Source organism: Sphaeramia orbicularis, chromosome 4 (assembly GCF_902148855.1).
Source record: "Sphaeramia orbicularis chromosome 4, fSphaOr1.1, whole genome shotgun sequence".
NCBI lineage: Eukaryota > Metazoa > Chordata > Actinopteri > Kurtiformes > Apogonidae > Sphaeramia > Sphaeramia orbicularis.
This window is the reverse complement of record NC_043960.1, coordinates 21,252,814-21,277,668: the sequence shown is the minus strand read 5'-3', so window position 1 is coordinate 21,277,668 and position 24,855 is coordinate 21,252,814. Positions and strand designations below refer to the sequence as shown.

General features: G+C 37.2%; 1 protein-coding gene across 1 annotated transcript in view; it reads right to left on the bottom strand.

Annotated features, from left to right (window-relative positions):
* Positions 1 to 4,987: 4,987 nt before the first annotated feature.
* ptprsa (protein tyrosine phosphatase receptor type Sa) overlaps positions 4,988 to 24,855 on the bottom strand; it is a 317,356-nt gene continuing 297,488 nt past the window's right edge. Inside the window, 6 exon segments of the mRNA XM_030131459.1 lie at positions 4,988 to 9,553; positions 9,797 to 9,932; positions 16,191 to 16,345; positions 23,457 to 23,582; positions 23,906 to 24,032; positions 24,130 to 24,308. Coding sequence (XP_029987319.1) covers positions 9,485 to 9,553; positions 9,797 to 9,932; positions 16,191 to 16,345; positions 23,457 to 23,582; positions 23,906 to 24,032; positions 24,130 to 24,308 — 792 coding nt within the window. The 3' untranslated portion in view covers positions 4,988 to 9,484.

The following is a 24,855-nucleotide window of genomic DNA, read 5'->3' as shown; positions in this document are numbered from 1 at the left end:
AGTATTTTATTTTCTTCATTGGTGAAAAAGTACACTAAAAATCTATGTATGTGTGTATGTACGTGTGTATGTATGTGTGTGTGTGTGTATGTGTGTATCTATCTATCTATCTATCTATCTATCTATCTATCTATCTATCTATCTATCTATCTATCTATCTATCTATCTATCTATCGTTTGGTGTCTTCACCTTCATTCATGGCAGTGACATTCACTGATAATGACTTGACAGGTAGATGGAGTAGATCTATCACTTGTACTTCGAATACCCCGAGGTAAGATGAGATCCTGCTGTCTCTACACTTTATTTATTTATTTATTTATTATCGCTCATTGGCTGCTCATTTACATCATTAAGAGCTCAGGGCAGAGCTGCATCCTCCTGGTGAATCAGTAGGCATGTGGTATGGTACCCCACTGACACGTTTACTATTCTGGCTGGCATTCAAATATCGGTAAATCTCTTGTAATAAAAGCTGGTCATAAACACCTAATGGTCTGTCATGAATATTTCAGAGTCCTGAATATCATACAGAAATGACCTCTGGAAAACTCCAACCTTAACAAGACACTTTTCAGATGGCTAACCTCTACAACCGGTGCAACTCCACTCCCCCTTTTTTCTGGTCCTTTGGCTTTTTTTTTTTTTTTTTTTTTTTGTGGCATGATTGGATTGATTTGTCATTTGCAACAGAAAGAGCTTGGCCATGGGGCTGTGGATAATCCAATTTATCGCTTTGCCATTTATTACAAATTTCTGTGGCTTTTGGGTCCACTGTCACATCGATTCGTTGATTGCTTGCTTAGCTGGGTCCTAATGAGCTGCTGTCTGAATCACTGCATAATCACCGCCCTAATTCACTTCCTCGCCTCCCCTCACACTCGGTCTGTTGGCTCACCACTATTAGAAAAGACTGGACTGAAACGCAGCACTCTGAGCAGACAATTAGGAACATCATCCTTGAAAATGGGTGTCATACTGCGTATATTGCTCTTTAATAAATGAAATTTCTCTCCGTGACTTATCAGGATGCTGTTTCAGGTGACACACACGTCATCTGCGGGGTGAAAAACTTGGTCATAAACGAATCTGTCTTTGCAGAGAGGAGATAAAATATTCACAAAGATAATAAAATGATCATCAGATTCTGTAGTCAAATACAGGAGGCTTACAGGCACCCATGTATTCCACAGACGCTTCAGCTGTTATCACATATCTGAAGAGCCTTACTTGAGGACAGATGAGAGAGCAAATACCACCAGGTGAAGGTCTACCTCTATATCAGCCTGTCTGGGTGGCATTTATCCAGTTTCAGGGAGGGATTAAGGATGCATCAGGATATGTTTGTGGAGAGGCTGGTGAATAAATACAGGAGGAAGCTAATCAAGCCATCTATCAACAAATGAAGATCACCATCTGTGGGCTTCATCACTACTCCTACTACAGGGTGGGGAAGCATAATTTACAATATTTTGGGGCAGGGATTGAAAGACAGTGTATGACCAATTAGTTTATTGAAAGACATGAGAATTTAAATCTTAAAATCATATTTTACTGCATTTCTAAAGGTCTTGTTGTCTACCTCAAGTTCAATTACCATTTTTCTCATGGATTTGGTTGGATCCTTTAGGATTTTGGATTTGAGAGCTTTAATAAAAGCTTTGGTACGTTTTTTGTTGCTTCCTCCACTTCCAGACTTTCTCGTAATAGTTTTGCTCATAGTCATTCTCTTCTTTACATTATAAACAGTCTTTATGGACACTCCAACTATTTTTGAAATCTCCTTTGGTGTGACGAGTGCATTCAGCAAATCACACACTCTTTGACGTTTGCTTTCCTGATTACTCATATGTGCAAAAGTTTCTGAAAAGGTATGGATAATAGTGTTAGGTATGATTATGACATCAATATATGTTTGGTTTCAAAACAATTGACATAGTGCCTGCTGAGAAAAAACAACTAAATGTTCATTGTAAATTTTGCTTCCCCACCCTGTATCTTTGGTGGAACACAAGTTTCAGAGCAAACTGCAGATGTAGAAAGGAAGAGCAGGTACATTTTGAACACCTTGTTGAGCCGCATTATGTAATAAAAGTTCAAAATGTAATAAGAATGTCACGTCATCTTGTAATAAAGCGGCATTATGTAATAAACTGATGCATTTTGTAATAAACTACATCAACACATTATGTAGTAAATTTTTTCACATTATGTAGTAAGTGATTACAATTTGAGAAATTTATTACAAAATGCACTTGACACATTTTTATTAAAAAATATATAATAACATGGTTCATTATGTAATAACAATCCAAATTAATATAATTTCAGAGCAATTTAGAAGAAATTAGTCACAGGAGCAACAGGTAATGTAATCAGAACTTTAACCACACAGTTTAAAGATTAATTTAGCACATTATATTTTCCTGAAAATAAAAATGTGTCAAGTGCATTTTGTAATAAACTCCTCAAACTGTAATAACTTACTACATAATGTGAAAAAATTTACTATATAATGCACTGAGGTAGTTTATTACAAAATGCATCAGTTTATTACATAATGCGGCTTTATTACTAGATGATGTGACATTCTTATTATATTTTGAACTTTTATTACATAATGGGAATTTATTACATAATGCGGCTCAACACACCTTGGCAAAAAAAAACAACTGTTTTTCAACCTTGGGGTCGGGACCTGGAATTCAAATGGGGTCGCCAGAAATTTCTAGTTATTGATAAAAATTATTAATGAAAAATATATGGTGAGTCATAATACATAAAAGACATGACAAACTGTGAAGCTGAAACTGAAGCACTGTGATACTGTTTATCTTTCAAATGTTCATTGTGGTCAGTTTCAGATGCTGCAGCTCTTTCATAATTCATAGTTTGAGTTATTGTTTGTTCAGTATTAATTGTCAGCCTAGTAAATACAAGCTGGACTGACTGTACATATCCTGACCATCACTTTGTGCAGTAATCTCCACCTGGCTTTTCCGCCTCCGTCCATAATAATATACATTATATGGACTAAATGTCATCTAAAATTAACATTTATTTGCAACATAGTATAACAAACTATTATATGATCAAAAATAAAATTAATTTTAGCAAAAAAAAAAAAAAAGTCATTGCTTTGAATGTCTGGGGTCGCCAGAAATTGGTGATGTTAAAATGGGGTCATAAGCCAAAAAAGGTTGGGAACCACTGTTATAAACTTTGATAGGCTACTAAGAGATTAAACCATGGTTGTAAGTTTTATCACAAAATATAGCCAGACCCAGAGCCCTGCTGTTTCCTGAATTCTGGTGAATTTGCGTTTTCAGGAATCTGTATTATAAAAGGGAAGTGGACTCTGTGTGTGTGTGTGTGTGTGTCTCGGGCATCACACAAAATCCAGAAAGAGCTGACTGCTGCAGTTTGGCATACTTATAGATTTTTGGTCAAGGAAGAGACTAGCGAAAACGGCAAGTTGATAGAACCAATATTTTGAGAGATATTACTAATTTATGTAATACAATGGCCTCCTAATGGCCAATGCCCAGAATCACAGAATTGTCATTGAAGTGGGTTACCTAGCAACAGACAAACAACAGGGCCACGCTGCCTTGCCGTCAAATTTCACATGCAGAAGCAGACATGCCCGCTGAGAGGTTATTCAACTGAAAATGCCAGTGAAATTTACCAAGAAAGTAAAGAAAGTAAAAGAATGAATTGTAACAGAGGATCTAGAACCTGTGGTAATTTATGCAAAGGAAACACAAAGTTCAGACAGTAGGCTTACAGATATTACTTCTCCTGTAGATCAATATTCCGCTTAGACCTTTTGTCTTCTTTTGCATTATTTGTTTGGAAAAGTAACATCTTTAAATGTGCAGATGGCACCTGTTTACCTCAGTCATGCATTAATTCATTAATAATACCCTAGATGTTAATATTTTCTGCATATTTCTTCTGGTTTCTGTTCACGTTCACACATTAAAAACAAATCAGTATGCAGGTGTTTAGGGATAAACACTGGTTTACGGGTAAAATTCCTTCACAACTTTATCGAGTTTGAGTCACTAATAAAGGGGCAAAGTGTGAAATTTCAAGAATTAATGAAACAATTGGTTTTGTTCAAAAGGAATGTTTGCCTCAGAGCTACCAGATCCACTTCAAAACACTGTATGCACTTAACAATACACTGACTTTTCATGTTCTTTATACTGGAACATTTATAAACCTATTGTATAAATGTACATAAACCAATATATGTGTAATAACACTATCCTATACAGTTGCAGAAAAAATTATTAGACCATCATAAGTCATCAAAAACAATGGTTATGCAATCAAGTACTAACTCCTGCGTGTATCATTTGACTTAAACAGAGAGAAAAGAAAACATGGAATGTCTAAAAGCACTGTTTTTGGCAGTACAATGCCATAGTTATTAATGTAAGAACTTTAGGGATTTTGGTTATTATCAAGAAAACATGGAAAATGACTAGATATCAGCTCTGGAATTAAATTCTTATGAGTTATTTTTGTTGTTATCATTGTATTTGTCCAAACAAATGTATCTTTAGTTGTACCAGGCATTAAAATGAAGAAGAAATTGTAGAAAACTAGGGTGGTCTAATAATTTTTTCAGCGACTGTACATTGAAAACTAACCGGAACTTTTATCATTGTTTTCCCAATTCTTCTTATTAAAGTATGCATAGATTTAATATCTGAGCACAGATCATTTCTAAAACATTTGTAGACCACTGCAATATTGAAGCTGACTGAAAACAAACCAGATTAAACACTCGTTAAATCCATAAGAGAATGAGCAACATTATATAACGCCTTTTGCATATTTTACATTTTTACTGGACTACGAATGCATGTATCTGAATTATTAAAGAGGACAGAACTCTAGCATTTTTACTGAATACAGACGGAGAGAACTGTAACAAGAACGTCTTCGATGTAAGAGAATTAAAATCACAAGTAATGGTTTTCAGACAACATTTCTTTAATACAAAGTCAACATATCTACATACACAGTGGCTTAAAACCAATTATTGTTTCAGTTAGAAGTAACAGTTTGAAAGTGATAGCACTTGGCCCTCATACAAAGGTAAAACTATTTTGTTGAATTTGGGATCTTTTTCTTGTTGGTATTTACTGTATATGCTCTATTCTTTAATGTAATTTTTTGTTAGTGTTGTTTTCTTCTTTTTTGTTAGTCCTACCCTCCCCAATCACCCAATATTCATTGACAAAATCCAGTAATTTTGGCGGCTGTTTTCAAAAGTCTAGCATCTTTACATGAAGTCAAAAGAGTAACACACTGGACAAGCTTCCAAAGACTTCCACGGTTTTCAGTTTTGGCATGGGGCCTTTGTACCAGTCTTTTTGAGTTCCAAACATCCTCAGTTCAGGATTTAGTTCATTATGAAACATCTCAAGGTTCCCACTGCTCAGAAAGAACGTGCTGGAAATGTGAATTTGCAGCATGTTTTTGGTTGTCTTGGTCTTCTCTTGGTTGCATCGCGCTGTTCTGTTTCATTGAGTCCTGGTTTCTCTCTGCATCCCATAACAAAACATGGTTGAACAAAAATACAGAGTATGGTTCTATACAAGGCTTAAAAGTACAATAGGGAAAAATAAACAAAAAAAGAAAAAAACAAAAAAAAAAACAAACAAAAAAGCTCATGTTGCAACTGAACAATATATGGCCTTTAGCGAAGCTGCATTTGTCCATCAGCCAATGATACATTTATGGTTAACACCTTGGCATATAAGGCAGTTGGACAGCTGGGTACCTACCAGGGTCTTAGAGGGAAGCTATTAAGGAATGAAAAACACCTTTGGGTGCTATAGCTTCACGGAGTGGTGAAGAGATTAAGAATATGCACCGTCGTAGCTGAGGTTTTGTTTGGGTAAGAGACTTTGGCTGTGTTTTATACAAATACACCCTCTGCTTATGTTATTCTCATGGTGTAAATCCAAAAACTGGATGATATGAGAATATTAGTCGAAAATTCATCATCTCTAGTATACCCGCCAGAACAGAAAACACTTTTTTTTTTACTGAGGGAAAGAAAAGTAATCTTGAATAAATGGGCGGGTTACCTATTCAGGGTGTTGGTACGGTAGAACAGACTAACGTTCTGTCTCGGCTCAATTATAAGAGCAGATCACTGATGTTGATTTCATGCTCTCAATGAGGCTATAGGTGTGAGAACAGAAGCTGGCGTGTTTCCCAGTTTAACTGCTAGCGAGGGAAATTAAAGGCAGAAAAAAGCTAGTGGTAATTAAAGACCAGGGAGCAGGGCTGGAGAAAGAATTGTTTTTTTTTTTTTTGTTTCATAAGGGGAGAAAACAGGCTTTACAGACACCAGGAAGTTTGATATGAGCAGAACCTCGATCTTTGTTATTCTGCCCCCCCACTTGAAGTACGAGATCTCGAGGGTCGAATGATACAAATACATATAATCTATATATTTGTTTATTTACAGGTATATTCTAGATCATAGTGGATATCTAACAAAATGAATGACCACATTATGTTTTAAAATAATAAAGTTAAAAAAAAAGAGAAAGAACTCAGGGATTCCCTTAAAAACTGTGACGGTCACAGTCTGTACATGATCATACAAGGTACAGTACGTCAAGTTAGGATGATAGAATAAACTAAATAAAAGGGTCAATTATGGATTTTTTTTTTTTTTGATTGATTAGATATTTTGCCGACCAGTTAATCAACAGTTGCTCAAAAAAATTAGTCAAAGAAAACAAAATAAAAGAATACTAACGCCTACAAGTTAATGATAAAGAATCTAAACAAGGATTAAAAATGGCGTCTCCTCATCGGCACAGGATCTACTCAGGGGTAGAAGTTAAACATCGGTGAGTTGAGTTAGGGGACTCAGGCAAAACGCTGACATCACCTCAGCTTTTCTCCAGAAACACACAAGGTTTCTAAGATTATATAAAACATACACACGAACGTAAAGAAAATCATAAAAACGCATCTTTAAACATGAGCACTGGCTGGTATAAAAAAAAAAGATGATGAGGAGAAAAATGTATTCATACTAAGTGTTTGGATATATCTTTATATTCTGCATTTAAATATATATGCATGTGTGAGTGTGCAGTATATATACAGTATATATATACATATATGCACACATACACACAGACATGCTATACTTAACATTTCTACAGTGAAAAAATAGAATGTCTTTTAACGTAATATGAACAAATAAGCATTTCTTTTTTTTTCCTGCTATTTTAAAAAAATGTGATACATCATCTCTGTTAAAAAAAAAACTAAACCAAAATTAAAATAAAAAAATCAACTATGTAATGTAAAATAAGTCATCGTAATACAACATTAATGTTTCCATAATGTTACAATAACAATAAGGCTTTTTTGGAAATAAGAAAAGATTAAACACAGTTCTGTCCATCACTTGGGTTTTTGTGCACACCCATTAGAAACCTTCACAGAATTCATACACCCACGTATACCAGCACTGATCTCAAAATGAAAACCTGGTGATTTCAAAAGCTTCATTTTTTATCAGACACATATACATTAGTGCGTCAAATCCAACCTGCAGTTGTTTTGGGATCTTTGTTTCAAGTTTTTTTTTTTGTTTTGTTTTTTTTATATATATATATTTATATATATAAGGGGATGTGCAAGTAACTTGTACCGAAGAATTTCATTTGTCACATCATGGCATCGAGATCCAACATGGCTGCCTGGTCTGGCTGCATCACCCACTGAAAAAAAAAAAAAAAAAAGGAGGACAAAAACCCAAGTCTCTACTTTATCCACCTGTTACCAAACACACACACATGGTGGAATTGAAGGCCCATTTTTTTTTAACCATATGAAAGTACAGTTAATCGCAACAGGCCTTTACCACTCTTGAGTGTCTTTTAACGATGAAATAGATGAATATAGAGAAGGCTGGAAAACAAAAAGGAGAGGTGTAAAAACCCAGGACGATAATGTCATGAGGATGCACTTTCAGTCAGCGCTAGCGGTTAGCAAAGCTGGCATCTTTTTGTTTGTCAGTTTCCTCTCCCTCAAATCACACGTACAGCATACACAAGATAAGCAGCATGTTTGGTTTTGACAGAAAATAAAACCAAAAAAAAAAAAAAAAAAAAAAGTAGAATTCCTCATAAGACAAAAAAGTTCTAAATGATGACAATGAGTGTTGGTCACTGTACACAAAGAAAGCCCCACGTTGCGGCGATCCTTGTTTGGTTGTTCCGTTTGTTCCAAAGCTTCTCGTTCCACCAGATTATCTCTTGTTCAAAATGGTGGATGTTGATACCGAAGCCCCATGATGCAATGGTTCCAAAGAGAGGTGTGATTGTAAAAAATCATGGGACACGGTTGGCGTTTCTCGCAACTTGACCATCCTCAAGGCGACCCAACTGCAGCTTCTTGCAACAGGCAAAGTTTCCCCCTGATTACTCTTGTGACTGAGACGTTTCCTTCCTGCGGCACTCTGGTCTTCATCATCATCGTCATCATCATCATTACTGTAGTTACCTGCACTCCGATGTTGGCTTCCGATACTGATTTAACACAAGTTCGCGATTCGTTCATCTGATTTCATGTGGTGCCTTCTTTCCAATAACCTCAATACCTCGTCTTACCTCCGAGCTTTCCGAACACGCAGTTGTGTGATAAACACTTTAATACTTTTGCACTATTTTTGCATATAATTTAGAGAAATAATGTAAATCTTCAATCCGATGCCAAATGGAAGTACTAGGTTTGTTTAATTTCTTTTTGTCTCATCACCTTTTGATATCAGAGTTTTGGGGAAATCTTGCGTTTTTACTCAGGCAACCATGATTTGGTCATTTCTCTGGATATCACGCACAAAAATGTGTTTATAGAAATACTCAAACGCCCTTTTGAACACCCAGGCTTATCAAAAAAAAAACAAGAGAAGAGTCACCCCGTCTTGGCTACATCCATCTGCCTCTTATTGATTTTTGCTGTAGTCGCCGTTGCCTTCTCCTTCATTCACTGTTCCTTTGTTGCTTCTGTAATCACGAAGATATTTTTGAGAAGAGAAATGTCCACGAATGTTTACAATGTCCTCCACATTGAAACACTTGAGGTAAGGTAAGCAGTCTGACACTTTGATCGATACCCGCCCCACAGCTTGAGCCACAGCGTCTGGGTCCTCTCCCGATGAGGATTCTCTTTTCTTTAAGATGGGCAATTTCCTCACTTCCTTACGAGAGGTCGCTTAGTCCAATTGAAATTACTCTCTAATCTTGGTCGGATGGGTGTTGTCGTCTAAAAAAATCTACGATAGGATCCTGTTTTGGTGTGCCTGAATTGAGGTTGGTGTTTCTTGTCTTCTGCTGTCGTCATTTCAGATTTCAAAGTTTCTATGGCTCAGGATACTGTTGAGGAGGGGAGGGGGGGCAACAGGATTCTTGGGGGGGAAGAGATGGCTTTTTACGTTGCATAGTGATCAAAGCTTCCTAAGTACTCCAGAGCTGCGTGATAGCAGAATTGGTATTCATCCTTTAGGGGAAAAAACACAAGCAGAGAGAGAAAACAGAAAGAATTAGGTAAAAATTAGAACAGATTACAGAACTCATTACTTTACTAATTTTATAAACCGTTTTAATCATTTATTAGACATCAACAAAACTACAAAGACACATAGCTCGACTGAGATGAGTCAGGTTTTTATTTTGCCGCTACAAAGACGACTAAAGGAGAAACAAGGAGCAGAAGGGTGTTATTCTGTGTATGATCACCGACCTCGGTCTGGACCATGGCTGGCCTCTGTGTCCGGAGCATCTTCACTGTCTGGAAGATATCGACCACGCCTTCGTAGCGCATTCGCTCCAGAACGATGCTGAGGGTGATGAAGACTCCAGTCCTACCCACACCAGCACTAAAACACACGCATAAGCAAACAGTCGGTTAGGAAGATACAGCTTGTATATACAGTACTATGCAAAAACCCTTGGCCAACATTAGGTTTGTTGGGTTAGTGATGTTATAATGATCACACATACGCATTATTCAGTCTCTGTATTAACCCTTAGGGCAGGGGTGTCAAACTGCTTTTAGTTCAAGGGCGAAATTTGATCTGCAGTTGGCCGGACCAGTAAAATAATACCATAATAATATATAAATAATGTCAACTCCGAACTTTTCTCTGTTTAAGAGCGAAAAAAGTCCATTTACATTATGAAAAGGTTTGCATCTACAAACTATTCTTTCAAAAGATATGAATGACATGAACAAACTGAAAAATGAAAAATAAAGTGTAATTTTAACAATATTCTGCCTCAGTTTATCATTTCTACATGTACAATATAACTTACAGATCACAGTGGATCTACAAAGACACAAAATATTTAATAACAGACAGAATATTGTTAAAATTGTACTTACGTCTCTTAAAGACATTTCAGGTTATTCACATTTTTTTGCAAAATTATACTTTGTTTTAGTGTAAATACATGAAAATATTTACATTTACTAAGAGAAACATTTGAAGTTGACATTATCTATATGTTATTATAATTGTATTTTAGTGAATCCTGCCCACTTCAGACTGAATTGTGCTGAATGTGGAACCTGAACTAAAAGGATTGTTAATATTTTGGTGTTATTTTTGCATTTCACAAATTCATCCCAAGGGCTGGACTAGACCCTTTGGTGGGCCGGATTTAGCCCCCAGGCTGCATGTTTGACACCTGTGCCTTAAGGCGGCCATACATTGTGCGATTATTTCGATCGTTGCACGCAGCTCCATCTCAAACTGTGCGAATCAGTCGTACAGTCAGGCTCACGATTCCTGTTCTCACACTGTACGGACCGACGCTTGTATGCGACCTGACTGCTCACACTGAAGGACCATACACCACAGGACGCACGACACGTTTGAGTGTTGTATCTGGAAATACAAGGTTAAAATACCAAGGAATCCAAAAGTGCATATAGACGATTGTGCATTGGCGTGAGTCATGAAATGGTAGTGCTAAACAAAAACCAACAAGCTGCTTTGGTAATATGTGCCATTATCTGTGAGGAATCAAAAAAGAAGAAAAGACAATGATGTGTTTGGTGCAGGCATTGGTTGTCCAGACGTGGACAGTATGGGCTGTCATCCAGGAACTAGACGTAAGCTGCAACAGCCAAACTGCACTAGGACAATAGCCAGCTACTGTTAGCTTGTACGCTACTGTACGCGTCTGTGTTCGCGCATGCACAGTGTGAGAATTTGAGGCGCATCGGTTCATGGCACTGCTTTGACAGTACGATACACTCACGAGGAGCAAGCAGGATTTCAAACAGCTCTGTTTTCCTTGCGAACACACGATTGCTGGTCGTGAGGTGGTCGTGAGGTGCTAATCGCTTCTCTTTACCCCATGTACACTGCACGAAGCACGACACACGATTAGAGGCACATCGGGCCTGATCCCAGAAAGAGTCGCACGAGTGAGAAATCGTCTCTAAACTCGCACAGTGTAAGGCCGCCTTTAGGGGGTCCACGGTCACGGCCCCATGACTGAATCACATCATCATCATCATAGCGTCGGAAGTCGGTCACGTAGACCACTGGGGACAATTGCATTCGAAAGTGCGGACTTGAAACACTCCCACTTTTTATTTGATGTTGATAGAGGAAATACAACCGGCGATATGATGGTTTGAAACTGGACAAAACAAGCAATACAGCGTAATTATAGCAATATAAAGCAAGCGTTATATTTCTGACTATATCTTCATCATTTTTTGTCCTTTTTAAAAACGGAAAAAACTGGCCGACTCTGCGGATCCTAATCCACAGACTGCATTAGCATTACAAGTAAGGATGAGAATGACCCCAACTTGAACCGGATGCGGAAACCTGGGGGTGTGGGGGGTGTGAGAAAATGCCTATGTAAAGATATTCTTTTATGTCAAATATTTGAGTATAGTTTTAATTTATTACAATTTAGATTTTATATACCTAATATTTAGTACCAGTATTCACTTTTAAAGTCTTTGAGTCTTCGTTAAGCATCATTGTGTTATTTATGCAATACATTATATACATTTTTCAAATCAATTTATATATTTTTTGTGTGTTTTTTGGCCTTTTGTGTTGGTATAGTAGGTTAAAGTGAAAAAATAATAGGCACATGAGATAGATGAAGTTGTGCTGAAAAAAAAAGAAAGTAAACATTTCTTTATATAGTATATAAAGACAAAAATCTAAAGTACTCAAAAACAGTCAAAATAGGCTCAGACCCCTAAGGGTTAAGATATAATCTGGATATATGGGACTCATCTACAGCAGTAAAAACAAAAGTCTCAGGGGTAGAAAAGACTCCAGAGGCTGTATTTTGCACTTAACACGTTTTTAGTTAGATTTACTGCATCAATTTTATGATTTTACACCAGGTTTCAAACAACACATGTCAGATGTTTCTAATTGTTTGTGCTGCTTCTTATCATTTATTTATTTATTTATTTATTTATTTGTTAGGGACATCTACAACAATTGCAGCTGTAAATATGCCAGATTGTAGTAATTTCCGTCTGTAGTCCCTAGGCAGGTGACAAGAAAGACAACACATCATAAACAGACACAAAACAACACAGTGAGGACAATCACAGGTTAGGTTTTCCTTCATCAGATGTTTAAGTTGTGATTTGAAGGAGGCATGTGTTGAGAGGTAACCTGTTTCAGGATTTAGTCCCAGTGACAGAAAGCGTAGTTTGTCCAAAAGTAATGCGCCTGCGTGACACCTCACAGTCTCATGGGGTCAGGGGTCACAGTAAATAGTGACTTTAAACCTACTAAACCCTTTTAGTTCAGTTTTTGGTGTATCTTTTAAGGCTGTGCACACGTTTACTGTATTTTTTGTTGTATCTGAAGAAAAGAAAACGAGACATAAATATGGATGTTTAGAGATGGGTTAAGACCACAGTACATATATACAGAGTGGGTGAAAAGTAACTAGGCATTAGAAATTACTTATAATATATTTTTGTATAATTCTATCCTGTTGTATCACTGGAAAATATTTAATGGGTGAAAAGAAAAAAAAACAAAACAAAACGAAATTATTTAAAGAATTTTTAGTATCACTGAGGTCATGATGAAAACATATTTTAAACAGACAACACTAATGGGGATTTCTCATTGTCTTATTTCTTATTTGCTGATTCAGGAGGTTCTCAATGATATCCCAGACGACATCCTTCAGAAAGTTGTTCATTCCATCCGTGGATGCTTGAGGAAACTGGTTGACGCCACCGGTGCTTATGTTGAAATATGAAGATTTACTTTCATTTTCCCATGTAATAAAGAACATGTATCATTTGTTTCAATTCATTTATAATAGGAATATGGATTTTATTACCAATTTTTAAACACCTAGTTACTTTTCACCCACCCTGTACATATGCATACTGTATACATAACTAAACAGCGATTCTTTAATTGTACTACGTAAATGTGTGTCTTTCACTTGTGTCATGCTCTGTCATTTTTGCCTCCAAATCAGTCTAACCAAGACAAATTCCCGGGTATTAACTGTCATCTCATTTAAATCTTGACTCTTGATTTGTCGCCTCCAAAAGTGAATGTTTATCTCCAACAGGATTTTGTCATAAAGCTGCACTGGGCAACGTCGCACGCTGGCAGCACTGACTGACTGACTGACTGGCAAAAAGAGTTTGAAAACTTTGATAGCCAGAAATCCTGCAGCAGGTTAACACAACACTGACGATGGCAAGGACGCAATCTGAATGTGAACTGAGAACACTGAGAATCCACTTTGATGTGCGCCCACATTCTCATCAGACACAAAATGAACCCTCAAGGACACGCAGACACACTCCAAATCATCCACACAAACAAGCGGGTAAACACTCGCAAACATTTTGTCTCATTAAGCCCCTCCCATGTGTTGAAAAACTCAGTCTGCTGCTGCTGCTGCTGCTCCTCTCCAGAAATACAGTCTTAACTCAGATCCTGAAATACTTGAGAGCTGCCTCTCTAAGCTGCTTTGCTGTGAAATGACTTCCACTTCACCATTGGAACAATAATTGATATGACAACAGATTTATTTGGACTTCTTCCAGCCTCTGATGCTATTTTGTTGAATGACGAGTGAAAGCGATGGCTTCTCGCAGACACTTTGAGTTTCATGTTTGTGTTGTATGTGACTGTGTGTGTGTGTGTGTGTGTGTGTGTGTGTGAGGGGGACAATACAGAACTCATTTGACAAATAATTGGAAAGAAACTGAATGATAATGGATACATGTCCTTCTCTGGCCCGATCTTGCAAAACATATGATGCTCCAAACAAGGATACACACACACGCACAAAAACACACAACCACCCACTAACAATCCCCCACACCTACTCTATCTCTCTACCCACCCAAAGCCTCTTCCTGGGAGTCAGTCACAGCTTGTCACATGGACTCTTAAACTCAGAGCTTCTCTCTCTCTCTCTGTCTGTATGCCTGTCTCTCTCTCTCTCTCTCGCTCTCTCTCTCTCTCTAGGAAGATCGACTCTCCAAATCTGAAGGCTCGCCGAGCTGCTGCAGACTGAGAGGATTTGGTGTCCCCATTCATAGGAAGTAATCAGGCAATTAATGACAAAAAGCATGTGGGTCTATTAGATAGCGGATGAGGAGGGGAGCAAGTAGGTAGAAGAAAGAGGGTGGGAGTGGAAGAAAGGAGGGCTGGGAGAATGGATAGATAGAGAGGAAAAGAGAAGGAGAGAGGATTAAGAAATAGACAGGGGGGATGACAGACAGGGAGGGTGGGTGACAGAAGATGAAGAGTAAGAGAAAAGGGAGGCATAAGCTCTCCACTCAGAGATGACAAAGCCTGAAGGAAGGGGGGAGGGAGGAAGAGGAGGAGGAGGGGGATGATGCCGGGAAGGTGGCCACAGACAGACATCCACCAGATCGACAATTAATTTTTTAATCGCTCAAGAAAAACACATACTTTTTACACAAATAGCGTCACTAACCTGATCGAGTCAAAAAAGTTCTAATAATTTACTTGACTGTCAGCTACTGTAGTTGTATATTAATCCTCTTATGATGCTCTGAAAATCAAAGGAAGTTCAGTGTAACATGTCAAGGATGCCTCAGCTGTGTACTCGGCCGCTCAGCACAACACGGTCGTGTGAAACTCGCAGTCCAGCTTAATAGGCTCGGGTCCTTTCAGCCCATTACTCCAGTCCTGCCATTCCTCCTGCAATAACCGACCCTTTCACTTTAAGACAGCTCTCTTCCTCTCCAATAATGGCCTCATAGAACGGAGGAATAACTCAGTCTTATTGGAGCTTCGCTGACACATCTTACAACTCCCATAGGGGCATTTAATGGCCGGTGACATCATTGCTTTTTAACACAGGGGGAGGTGATGTTATGTTTCATGATGTCATGGCGCCTGGGCCGTAGAAATGTGGAGACGAAGTGACAACGACACCGGACTAAAAGTAACTGTAACACATTCATTAGACAGTAAGGATGTTATTTACTATGCAAGAGCCTGGTTGAATTTTTGTTTCCCACAGGAATTTCCAGAAATTTGTCAAAAATCTATGTAAAAAAAAAAGTGTCCATCTTCAAAACTACGCAAGACACTTAAGGTTTTTTCTCATGTAAGACTAATTTGAGGCTGTCGTGATGACCACCGTCAAATATCAGTTTCTACCTGAGTTCAGCTTGTCAAGATAATGACGAAGGTTACCTTGAAAAACTACACTTGAGGTGATAAAAATGCATCACGGAGGGATCATAAAAACCAAAAAGAATGGCTGTATCATTTCATGTGCTGCCTCCTTGCAAATGCCAAGCCACATCTCAGCCTTATCAATTATTGACGAGATTGGCCTGTGGAGGTGGAGAGGTAGAGTACAGCGGTGGCAAAAACAGGGGAGGGGCATATCTGATGGAGCTGGTGAGGCTGCACAGCAGGAAGTGTAAAACAACAGCCACCGTGTGAAAGCCACTAGACATGACACTTAAAGCCTTCAAGATGGAAAGCATGGTCTTCAGTGGTTGGTGGGTATGAAAAAAGACTGTATTTTTTGGCATGTGTTTCAATGGTAGCATTTTATATCTGAATATTTGACTTATTTTGATGTTAGATCATTATTGCAGTGATGCCGTTAAAGTCATTTACCTGCAGTGGACAGAAATCGGTCCATCTTGTCCAAACTGCTCCTTGGTTTTATGCACTTGACCAATGAAATCAATGAATCCCTCTCCAGATTTGGGCACGCCTTGCTCCGGCCAGTCAGTAAACTGGAACTGCCTTACTGTCCTGGACTGACCATCCTGCAAAAACAAACAAAAAACAAATAAGAATAAACGACTGGAAAATGTAGGTGAAACAGGAAATACAACACATGCAGTTGTAGAAAAAATTATTAAACCACACTGAAAAAAATCAAAATCTTACCAAGTGTATTTTTCTCATTTCTAGTCAAAATATCTCATCCTATTTTAAATAAAACATAATCACCTAAAGAGTAAGTTTTCAGTGAGATATAAGAACTTATTTTTAGACAATAGATCTTGAAAAACTTATTTCAAAAAAATCTTGCGAAGATAATTTTTTCTTGTTCCATTGGCAGATTTTTCCACTTTTGTCAACTTCACAGGTGCAGGAGTTTAAGGGAGAGCTATTATTGTGTCCGTCCCCAAATTAATTTTTCTCTCTATTCAACATTTCCTAAGTGATTTATCGACATTTATTGTAATATTATCCTATGTATTTTGCATTTTTCACTGTAAATCATACATTTTCCTCTGTTTATTTTAAATCTTCATGAAGATATACTGGAAATTCAAAGGTTACACTGCAAAAATCTAAATCTTACCAAGTGTATTTTTCCCATTTCTAGTCAAAATATCTCATTACACTTAAATTAAGACACAATCACCTAAAGAGTAACTTTTCAGTGAGATATAAGAACTTATTTTTAGATAATAGATCTTGAAAATCTTATTTCAAGAAATCTTACCAAGATAATTTTTACTTGTTCAGATATTTTTGGTTGAATTAAGCAAAAAATAAATAAAAAATCTGCCAGTGGAAGAAGTAAAAATTATTTTGTTAAGATTCTTGAAATAAGATTTAAGATTTAAAAATAAATTCTTATATCTCACTGAAAGGTTACTCTTTACTCTTTAGGTGATTATGTCTTACTTGAAGTATGACGAAATATTTTGACAACAAATGAGAAAAATACACTTGGTAAGATTTAGATTTTTGCAGTGCACCTTTGTTTTCTTCAATTTCTCGTTCATTTTAATGCCTGGTGCAACTAAAGGTACACTTGTTTGGACAAATATAATGATAACAACAAAAATATCTCATAAGAGTTTAATTTCAGAGCTAATATCTATCCATTTTCCATGTTTTCTTGATAATAACCAGAATCACTTCAGTTCTTACAGCAATAGCTATGGCATTGTACTGACAAAAACAGTGCTTTTAGGCATTCCATGTTTTCTTTTCTGTCTGTTTTAGTCACATGACACACACAGGAGTTAGTACTTGATTGCATAACCATTGTTTTTGATGACGTTTGATTTTTTAAATAATTTTTTCCACGTATATGGAGATTATATTTTTTCATAGTTTCACAGCGAACTGCATCATCATTTTATGAATTTGGTGCTGCATTCCCACCCATATCCAAATAAAACACCTCATGGACTCTTCGTATTCTTCCAATAACATTCATTACTAAATAATGATTAAGCAACATAGACCAATAGGCAGTAAAATCTTTCTAATTGCCCCATTATAATTAAATAATATATGCTAATGCTCTTTTTGCACAATAGCAAAACTGTGGAGGCACAGATGAATAAATGCATCCATTGGAGATGAACAGAGCCTCAACTGGAAAGAGGATGAGTGCAGATACGAGCAGGAGGAGGAGGAGTTAAAAGACAGCTGTTAAATTGGACGGTGTGCTATCTGGAGCTGACAGACCACAGTCACAGACGTACTACAACTGGAGCTATCGAGTTTGTTATCTGAGTCCATGGGGTATTCATTACCTAGGTTTTATTCTTTAGTCTGATGCTCCATGTTTATAGAGTGAATGTGTAAAAGCTCATATAGAGTGAGTGTCATTCAAAATTAGTCCCATCCTTCAAAATGTTGGGTATCACTGGGCGTTATAAAGATGTACACGTATGTGTTATGTTTACTATATGTGTACTGTATGTGTATGTGTTTGTACGTGTATATGTATGTATATGTACAGGGTGGGGAAGCAAAATTTACAATGAACATTTAGTTGTTTTTTCTCAGCAGACACTACGTCAATTGTTTTGAAACCAAACCTATATTGATGTCATAATCATACCTAACACTATTATCCATACCTTTTCAGAAACTTTTGCCCATATGAGTAATCAGGAAAGCAAACGTCAAAGAGTGTGTGATTTGCTGAATGCACTTGTCACACCAAAGGAGATTTCAAAAATAGTTGGAGTGTCCATAAAGACTGTTTATAATGTAAAGAAGAGAATGACTATGAGCAAAACTATTACGAGAAAGTCTGGAAGATACTATTAAAGAAGAATGGGAGAAGTTGTCACCAGAATATTTGAGGAATACTTGCGTAAGTTTCAGGAAGCGTGTGAAGGCAGTTATTGAGAAAGAAGGAGGACACATAGAATAAAAACATTTTCTATTATGTAAATTTTCTTGTGGCAAATAAATTCTCATGACTTTCAATAAACTAATTGGTCATACACTGTCTTTCAATCCCTGCCTCAAAATATTGTAAATTTTGCTTCCCCACCCTGTAAATTTTCAAGTTACTTATAATTCAGATATTTGAGTGAAACTTTTGGAAAGTAATGATCTTTTGATACATTTTGGGTGATGCATACAATGGTAAAGAGTCGTCCATGTGTTACTATGGCAACCTGTCCACCTGTTACCACATTCTCATGTCAATAAAACACAGACTTACAATAAACTTTCATACACTGTCTTTCAATCCCTGCCTCAAAATATTGTACATTTTGCTTCCCCACCCTGTATATATCTGTGTATGAATATGTATTTCCAAATATGTGTATTGTATTATGTGTTTAGGTAAATCATACTATATTTGTGCATAATAATATAAAACCAGAAACCAAATTATTTAATAAGTATCAGTCATTTTATAGTATATAGTATAGATATGCTTAGACTAGGAAGGATATTATTGTTATGAATTACATAAGGAGGTGATATACGAGGTGAATTTCAGCTCCTTTCTTCTGGACGGAGGTTTTTAGTCCCAAGGTGCAGGACACAGCGTTATAAAAACAGCTCTGTTCCTGTCGCCGTCACTGAGCTCAATAAGAAATTGTGACATTGCACTTTACTAACTTATTTTAGTTATTTATTCCATTTCTTTGCTCTCTTTATTATTATTTATTATTATTATTATTGTGAATTCAAATTTTTAAATTTTATGTTCTTATCCTGTTTTTTTTATCCCAGACTGTTTTTATCTTGTCTGGGTTTTTATTGTGTTCTATTGCATCTTGTTTTTATTTATTTGGTCTCATTTATTTATTTTATTCTTTTACTTATCCATGCTGCTATACTGATGAATGGTGGAACACTGAGCACTTTTTGTCCTGTCTTTTTGTTCTGTCTGTAAGCTCGATCAAGTACCTGTCTTACATGTTCAATGTACAGGGGTTGGACAAAATAATGGAAACACCTTCACCTCAAGATGATAATGCCCCAATCCATACAGCTAGAATTGTTAAAGAATGGCATGAGGAACATTCTAATGAAGTTGAGCATCTCGTATGGCCGGCACAGTCCCCAGACCTCAACATTATTTAGCATTTATGGTCAGTTTTAGAGATTCAAGCAAGACGTCGATTTCCACCGCCATCGTCTCTAAAAGAGTTGGAGGGTATTCTAACTGAAGAATGGCTTAAAATTCCTTTGGAAACAATTCACAAGTTGTATGAATCAATACCTCGGAGAATTGAGGCTGTAATTGCTGCAAAAGGTGGACCTACACCATATTAAATTATATTTTGTTGATGTTTTAAGGTGTTTCCATTATTTTGTCCAACCCCTGTATGTCTTGTAGTAATATCAAAGCAATCACTTAGACTGCAAAACAAATCTACCTACAGGTACAAATAAAGTAACCTTGAACGGGTGGGAGTTTATAAGTTATATTTCTTCTCACTCCTTTTCAAATATGTATTATATGTCTTATGTTTAAGTGTTTTGTTTATTTATTTTCTTCTGTTTTGACATTCATATTTGAAATAAATACATCCATCAAGCAATCAAAATCAGTCCATAGGGAAAAAAAAAAAACAATTCCCTGCACCTAAAAAAACAAACTGTTATTTTTTTCTTTTGGTGTCGCTACATTGTGTTTACAAGAATTTAATGTGAAGTTATATTACCCAGAACTTTTCAAATAAATGTTTCTCTTTCTGCCTCTGAGCAATGTAACATTTATTTGTTATGGGAATAAACCAAGACAGCACCGACCAAAAAATAAGAAATCCTGCCAAATAAGTGGATTTTTCTTTTGTAAAATGTTACATTTTGGTCAATATTAGCTCATCTGCAGGTTCTCCCCAAAATCTGCAGCCGCTTTGATCGCATGAGGTTAACGCCGTCTTCATCCTTTGTGACGTCAGATCAACTTCGGATCAAATTGGCCAGAAATCTAACCTGCATACCATTAGGCAGTGATCGAAACTGTGCAGATCAGACTGATCTCAAACAAGCCTAATGCAGAGTGACACCCACACTTCACCACAGAGAGACAGTGTGTCGTCTTCCATTGCTCCTTTACCCTCAACCAAACTATCTCTATTGTCTCCTCTGTCACTTCTTTGTGTGTGTGTGTGTGTGTGGCACAAGTTAAAGCTAATCAATAGTGTATCTGCCATGACAAGCATCTTCTCCCAGACACCATGTTGAATAGGATAATCCTGCGATGCGATCGATAGAGCTACCTGATGGATGAGCAGAACAAGCGAGGTAAGAAGCAAGAATGGAGGACTAACAGAGCATAGGCGGGATTGGATGATTAAATTTAGAAACAAAAACCCTGACAATCCAACAAGCCCGCTAGACAAGATGTCAGTCTCGACAATTTCGACTTATATTGACATTTATAATCTTATTTCCGTGATGAGAGTTTTAATATTCTCACCATGTGCATCCCAAGCAAACAAAAACACTCTGTAGCACTACAAGATTTATAAGGATTTGCTTCTTTTTTCTACAAAACCATTAATCTAATCTCATATATACACAGTCAAATGATGCGTCCTTGTAGAGGTTGTTTTAAAGATGTCTGAAGAGTAGAAAGACAAATACTTTTTTTTTTTTTTTTTTTTTTTTTTACATTTAGTTCTTGATGCTAGCAGCAATTAAAACAACCAGGTGTTCATTTCCACAGCTGTTCCTCACTTCTGTTTACAGGCTTCACTTTACATATAATGTGTCATTCATGCACATTCTCATACTTGCACGCCTAGTTGGAAAATAAATGATCATCTATCTGCCTTTTTGTTGCCCTGGTGTTTGGATCCTCAAATTAGTTTTTGTCAGCACACCAAGAATGTCAAGTAACAGTATCAGTGTTAGAACAACTCCACTGGGAATGAATTGTCTTAACTTGTTGTCTATAAATTCACATTGGTTGTAAGGAATGCATCCTGCTATAAATGTTGCTCGTATCAGTTACATTTGTCTCCTGAAACAGCTGCTATTTCAAGTAACCATCAAACAAATGAAGGCTCTCCTCTCTGAAGAATATACCATGTAAAGGGTGAAAAATGACTGTTGGGGTAAAAATAGGTAAGAGTTAATTTCATCTGGTTTCAAGGTACATTGGCAAGCACCACCACCCTGGATAATTGGGGTTAAAAATAGTATCATGTCAGGATGATGTACAGTTATACACGACTGTGCACTACATTTAATTTGGCAGTGACTGTTAAAAGTCAATGTCTCACTGGTTTACAAATGCACAAAAATGGACAAAAATACCTGGAGGTCTACAGCATTCATCGTGGTTTTACCAGGAAACCATCCCCCTCTACTGTTCGCATATACATTTGGTAAGAGTACGTTGAATATACAGTACATACAGGAAATGTAAGTCAAAGAATATGCATAATCTATCTATTGAATTCTTTTTCTCACTATGTAAACTCTTGTTGTCCCTTGTGCCAGTATGTGCTCTGTTGCTATCTTAGCTGCTGATATGTTCCTTCTACACTCCTGCCAAGATGTATTCTTGTTCATTTATTGTACTTGACACATACAGTGATGTGGATTTTAATAAGTTAAGCTCCATATACTGACTCTTTGTTCAACATCTCGTCTCTCTCCCTGTTTTATGACGCATTGCATGTTTCCTTTCTCTCCTTGCCTTTGTTTTTCATCTCAAAAAACATTTTGCCTCAGCAGGGATTAAAAACGAAAGAGGGGCAAAGACAACAACACAATAAACCATGCACGCCGAAGAAAGAGAAGGGAAAGAAAGAGGAGAAAATTTAACACACAACCTGAGGGCCCACGCGGCGTGTCAAATTGTGTGATTAAATACGTGACTGGCTCGCTAGATGCGAGTGTTGAGGCGTGGAGTCTATGCTATTACTGTGCAAAGGCATGCGACGTGCACACGAACACAGACGCACACAAACCCAGTTTACACATACATCAGACCAATAAAAAAAAAAAAACAGTACAAACGAGACAAACGGGTAAAAACCCACATCAACAAGCCTTTAAACACAAGCTCTCACAAAGTTATACACAGCAACACTTCTAGACTTGAAAAATTCATACACATGCCTATTTTACAAACACTATTTCAGTTCCCCTTTTTTTCCCCATCAGGTATGGAGGCAAATCTCAAAGTACACAGACACGTGAGGCAGCAGATCAGATAAACCATGGTATGGCAGAAAAAAAAACACTGATATGTCACGATAGTGTGTGTGTGTGTTGTATGCAATCAGCTGCAGAACCTCAGCTTCTCATTTTCAATCTGTACGTCAAATGCATACATATATTTGCATTTGTACCATATATGCAGCCCATGTTGGCATGCTTGGGATTTTCAACAACCACTAACTAGCTGCCACACTACCTGGAAAATAATTAAACATTTCAGCCACTTTGGTTAATGCATGATTTAGCCTTATTTTTGTTCTAAAATCCTGCTGTTGCTTGAAACTGTCTGACCTAATTGGACCAAATGCCAAACTCTGAGGTAAAAAGATAAGACAGGTCTACAGAGAAAAGAAAAGAAAGTAAGCTAGGTTGTAAACTTCATAACTGCAGAAGAAAATTTACTTTTAATGAACAACATTTTACATGGGAGGTATCAGTGTTTATGCAAAAGACTTCTGTTCAAATATGCCTTACCCTGGCATCTGTGACTTTGAACTCTCGGAGGATGTACTGGGGCATGTTGTACTCGGCCATTGGATCCACCACAAAGTACTGGTACCTGGCAGAGCGCTCCGCTGGCCAGTACTGGTGGCACTTTTCCTGTTTGACCAATAGGAAAAGAAGTTTAGGTTTATACTTCTTCCTACTGTTTTTTGACCATGCAAAATTCAGACTTGCACATTCTTGAAGATTCTGTTCATTTAAATGTTGTTTTGTTTTTGTCTTAATTTGCTTTGTTTTGTTTTATTTTGTTTCTTTGTATGTTCGAAATAAATAAATAAAAACATACATACATACATAAATAGATAAATAATTTATAAGCACATATTGCCTTTTAAATCCTTTCAATTTCCTCTTTTACTCTCATAACACGTTAAGACAAGAGAAAACTTAAACTGGTGCTTGTGTTCATGTCTTCTTACCCGTCCCATCTCTCTCAGTTTGGTCAACATAACAACAATAGTCGAGTTGTTTTCCCAGAGCATTCTCCAGAAGTCTTCTGTAGTCTCTGCTAGAGGGCCCTGTGTGGCGATGTAGGCCTTCTGTTGCCTGTATGGATACAGTTCATTAGCAAAAATGTTGAGAAACAGGCACAAATTCTATAGATAAACCTTTCAGGGCTCTTGCTGGCACAGCAGTGTCATACCTATATCCATCAATGAAGCTAGCATTGATATAATCAGATCCTTCCAAGCCTCTGATTGGCTGCAAGCAGACACGCGTGGTCTCATAGGGCATGATGTTAACCAGGCGATTCTTGAACTTGTTGCAGGGAAGGTTGGCACTGATGAAGCGCGACGTGTGGGCTTTGGAGTTGGCCAAACGCTGGAGGGAAAAGATGAGAAAAGATGCATAAATGGAAGGTAAAAAAAAAAAAAAAAGGCATAGAAAACGAGCAAGATTGGGGGAATACAGGAGTAAGAAATGACATCCAGAAAGCATGGAATGAAAGGTACAGAGGAGGAGGAAGATGAAAAGAAAGTACAGTGGTAAGGGGAGGAAGGAATGAATTGGAAAAAGCCACCGTAGTTAAAAAGAGGAAAGAGGAGGCATGAAAAGAGAAGAGAGGAAGGAAGAGCAGAAGACGATGATAAAAGGAAGGGAGACGAAAAGGGAAGTAGGGAGGGGAGGACAGGTGCGAGGCAGATAAAGAGAGAATATCAATGACAGAATGTAATAAAGCACATCCAATCTAATCTGATCTTTCACCCACGTTTTACTGATGATGGCAGAGCTTCAAAGGGACATTGTTTATCTAGAATATATTTATCAGAAAACAATTCAAAAACTTTATCCCCTTTTTGCAACTTGTGGGGTCTTGCAGGGTCAGATCCAGCGATTGAAAATATGCCACACACCCAGACTAACAAGC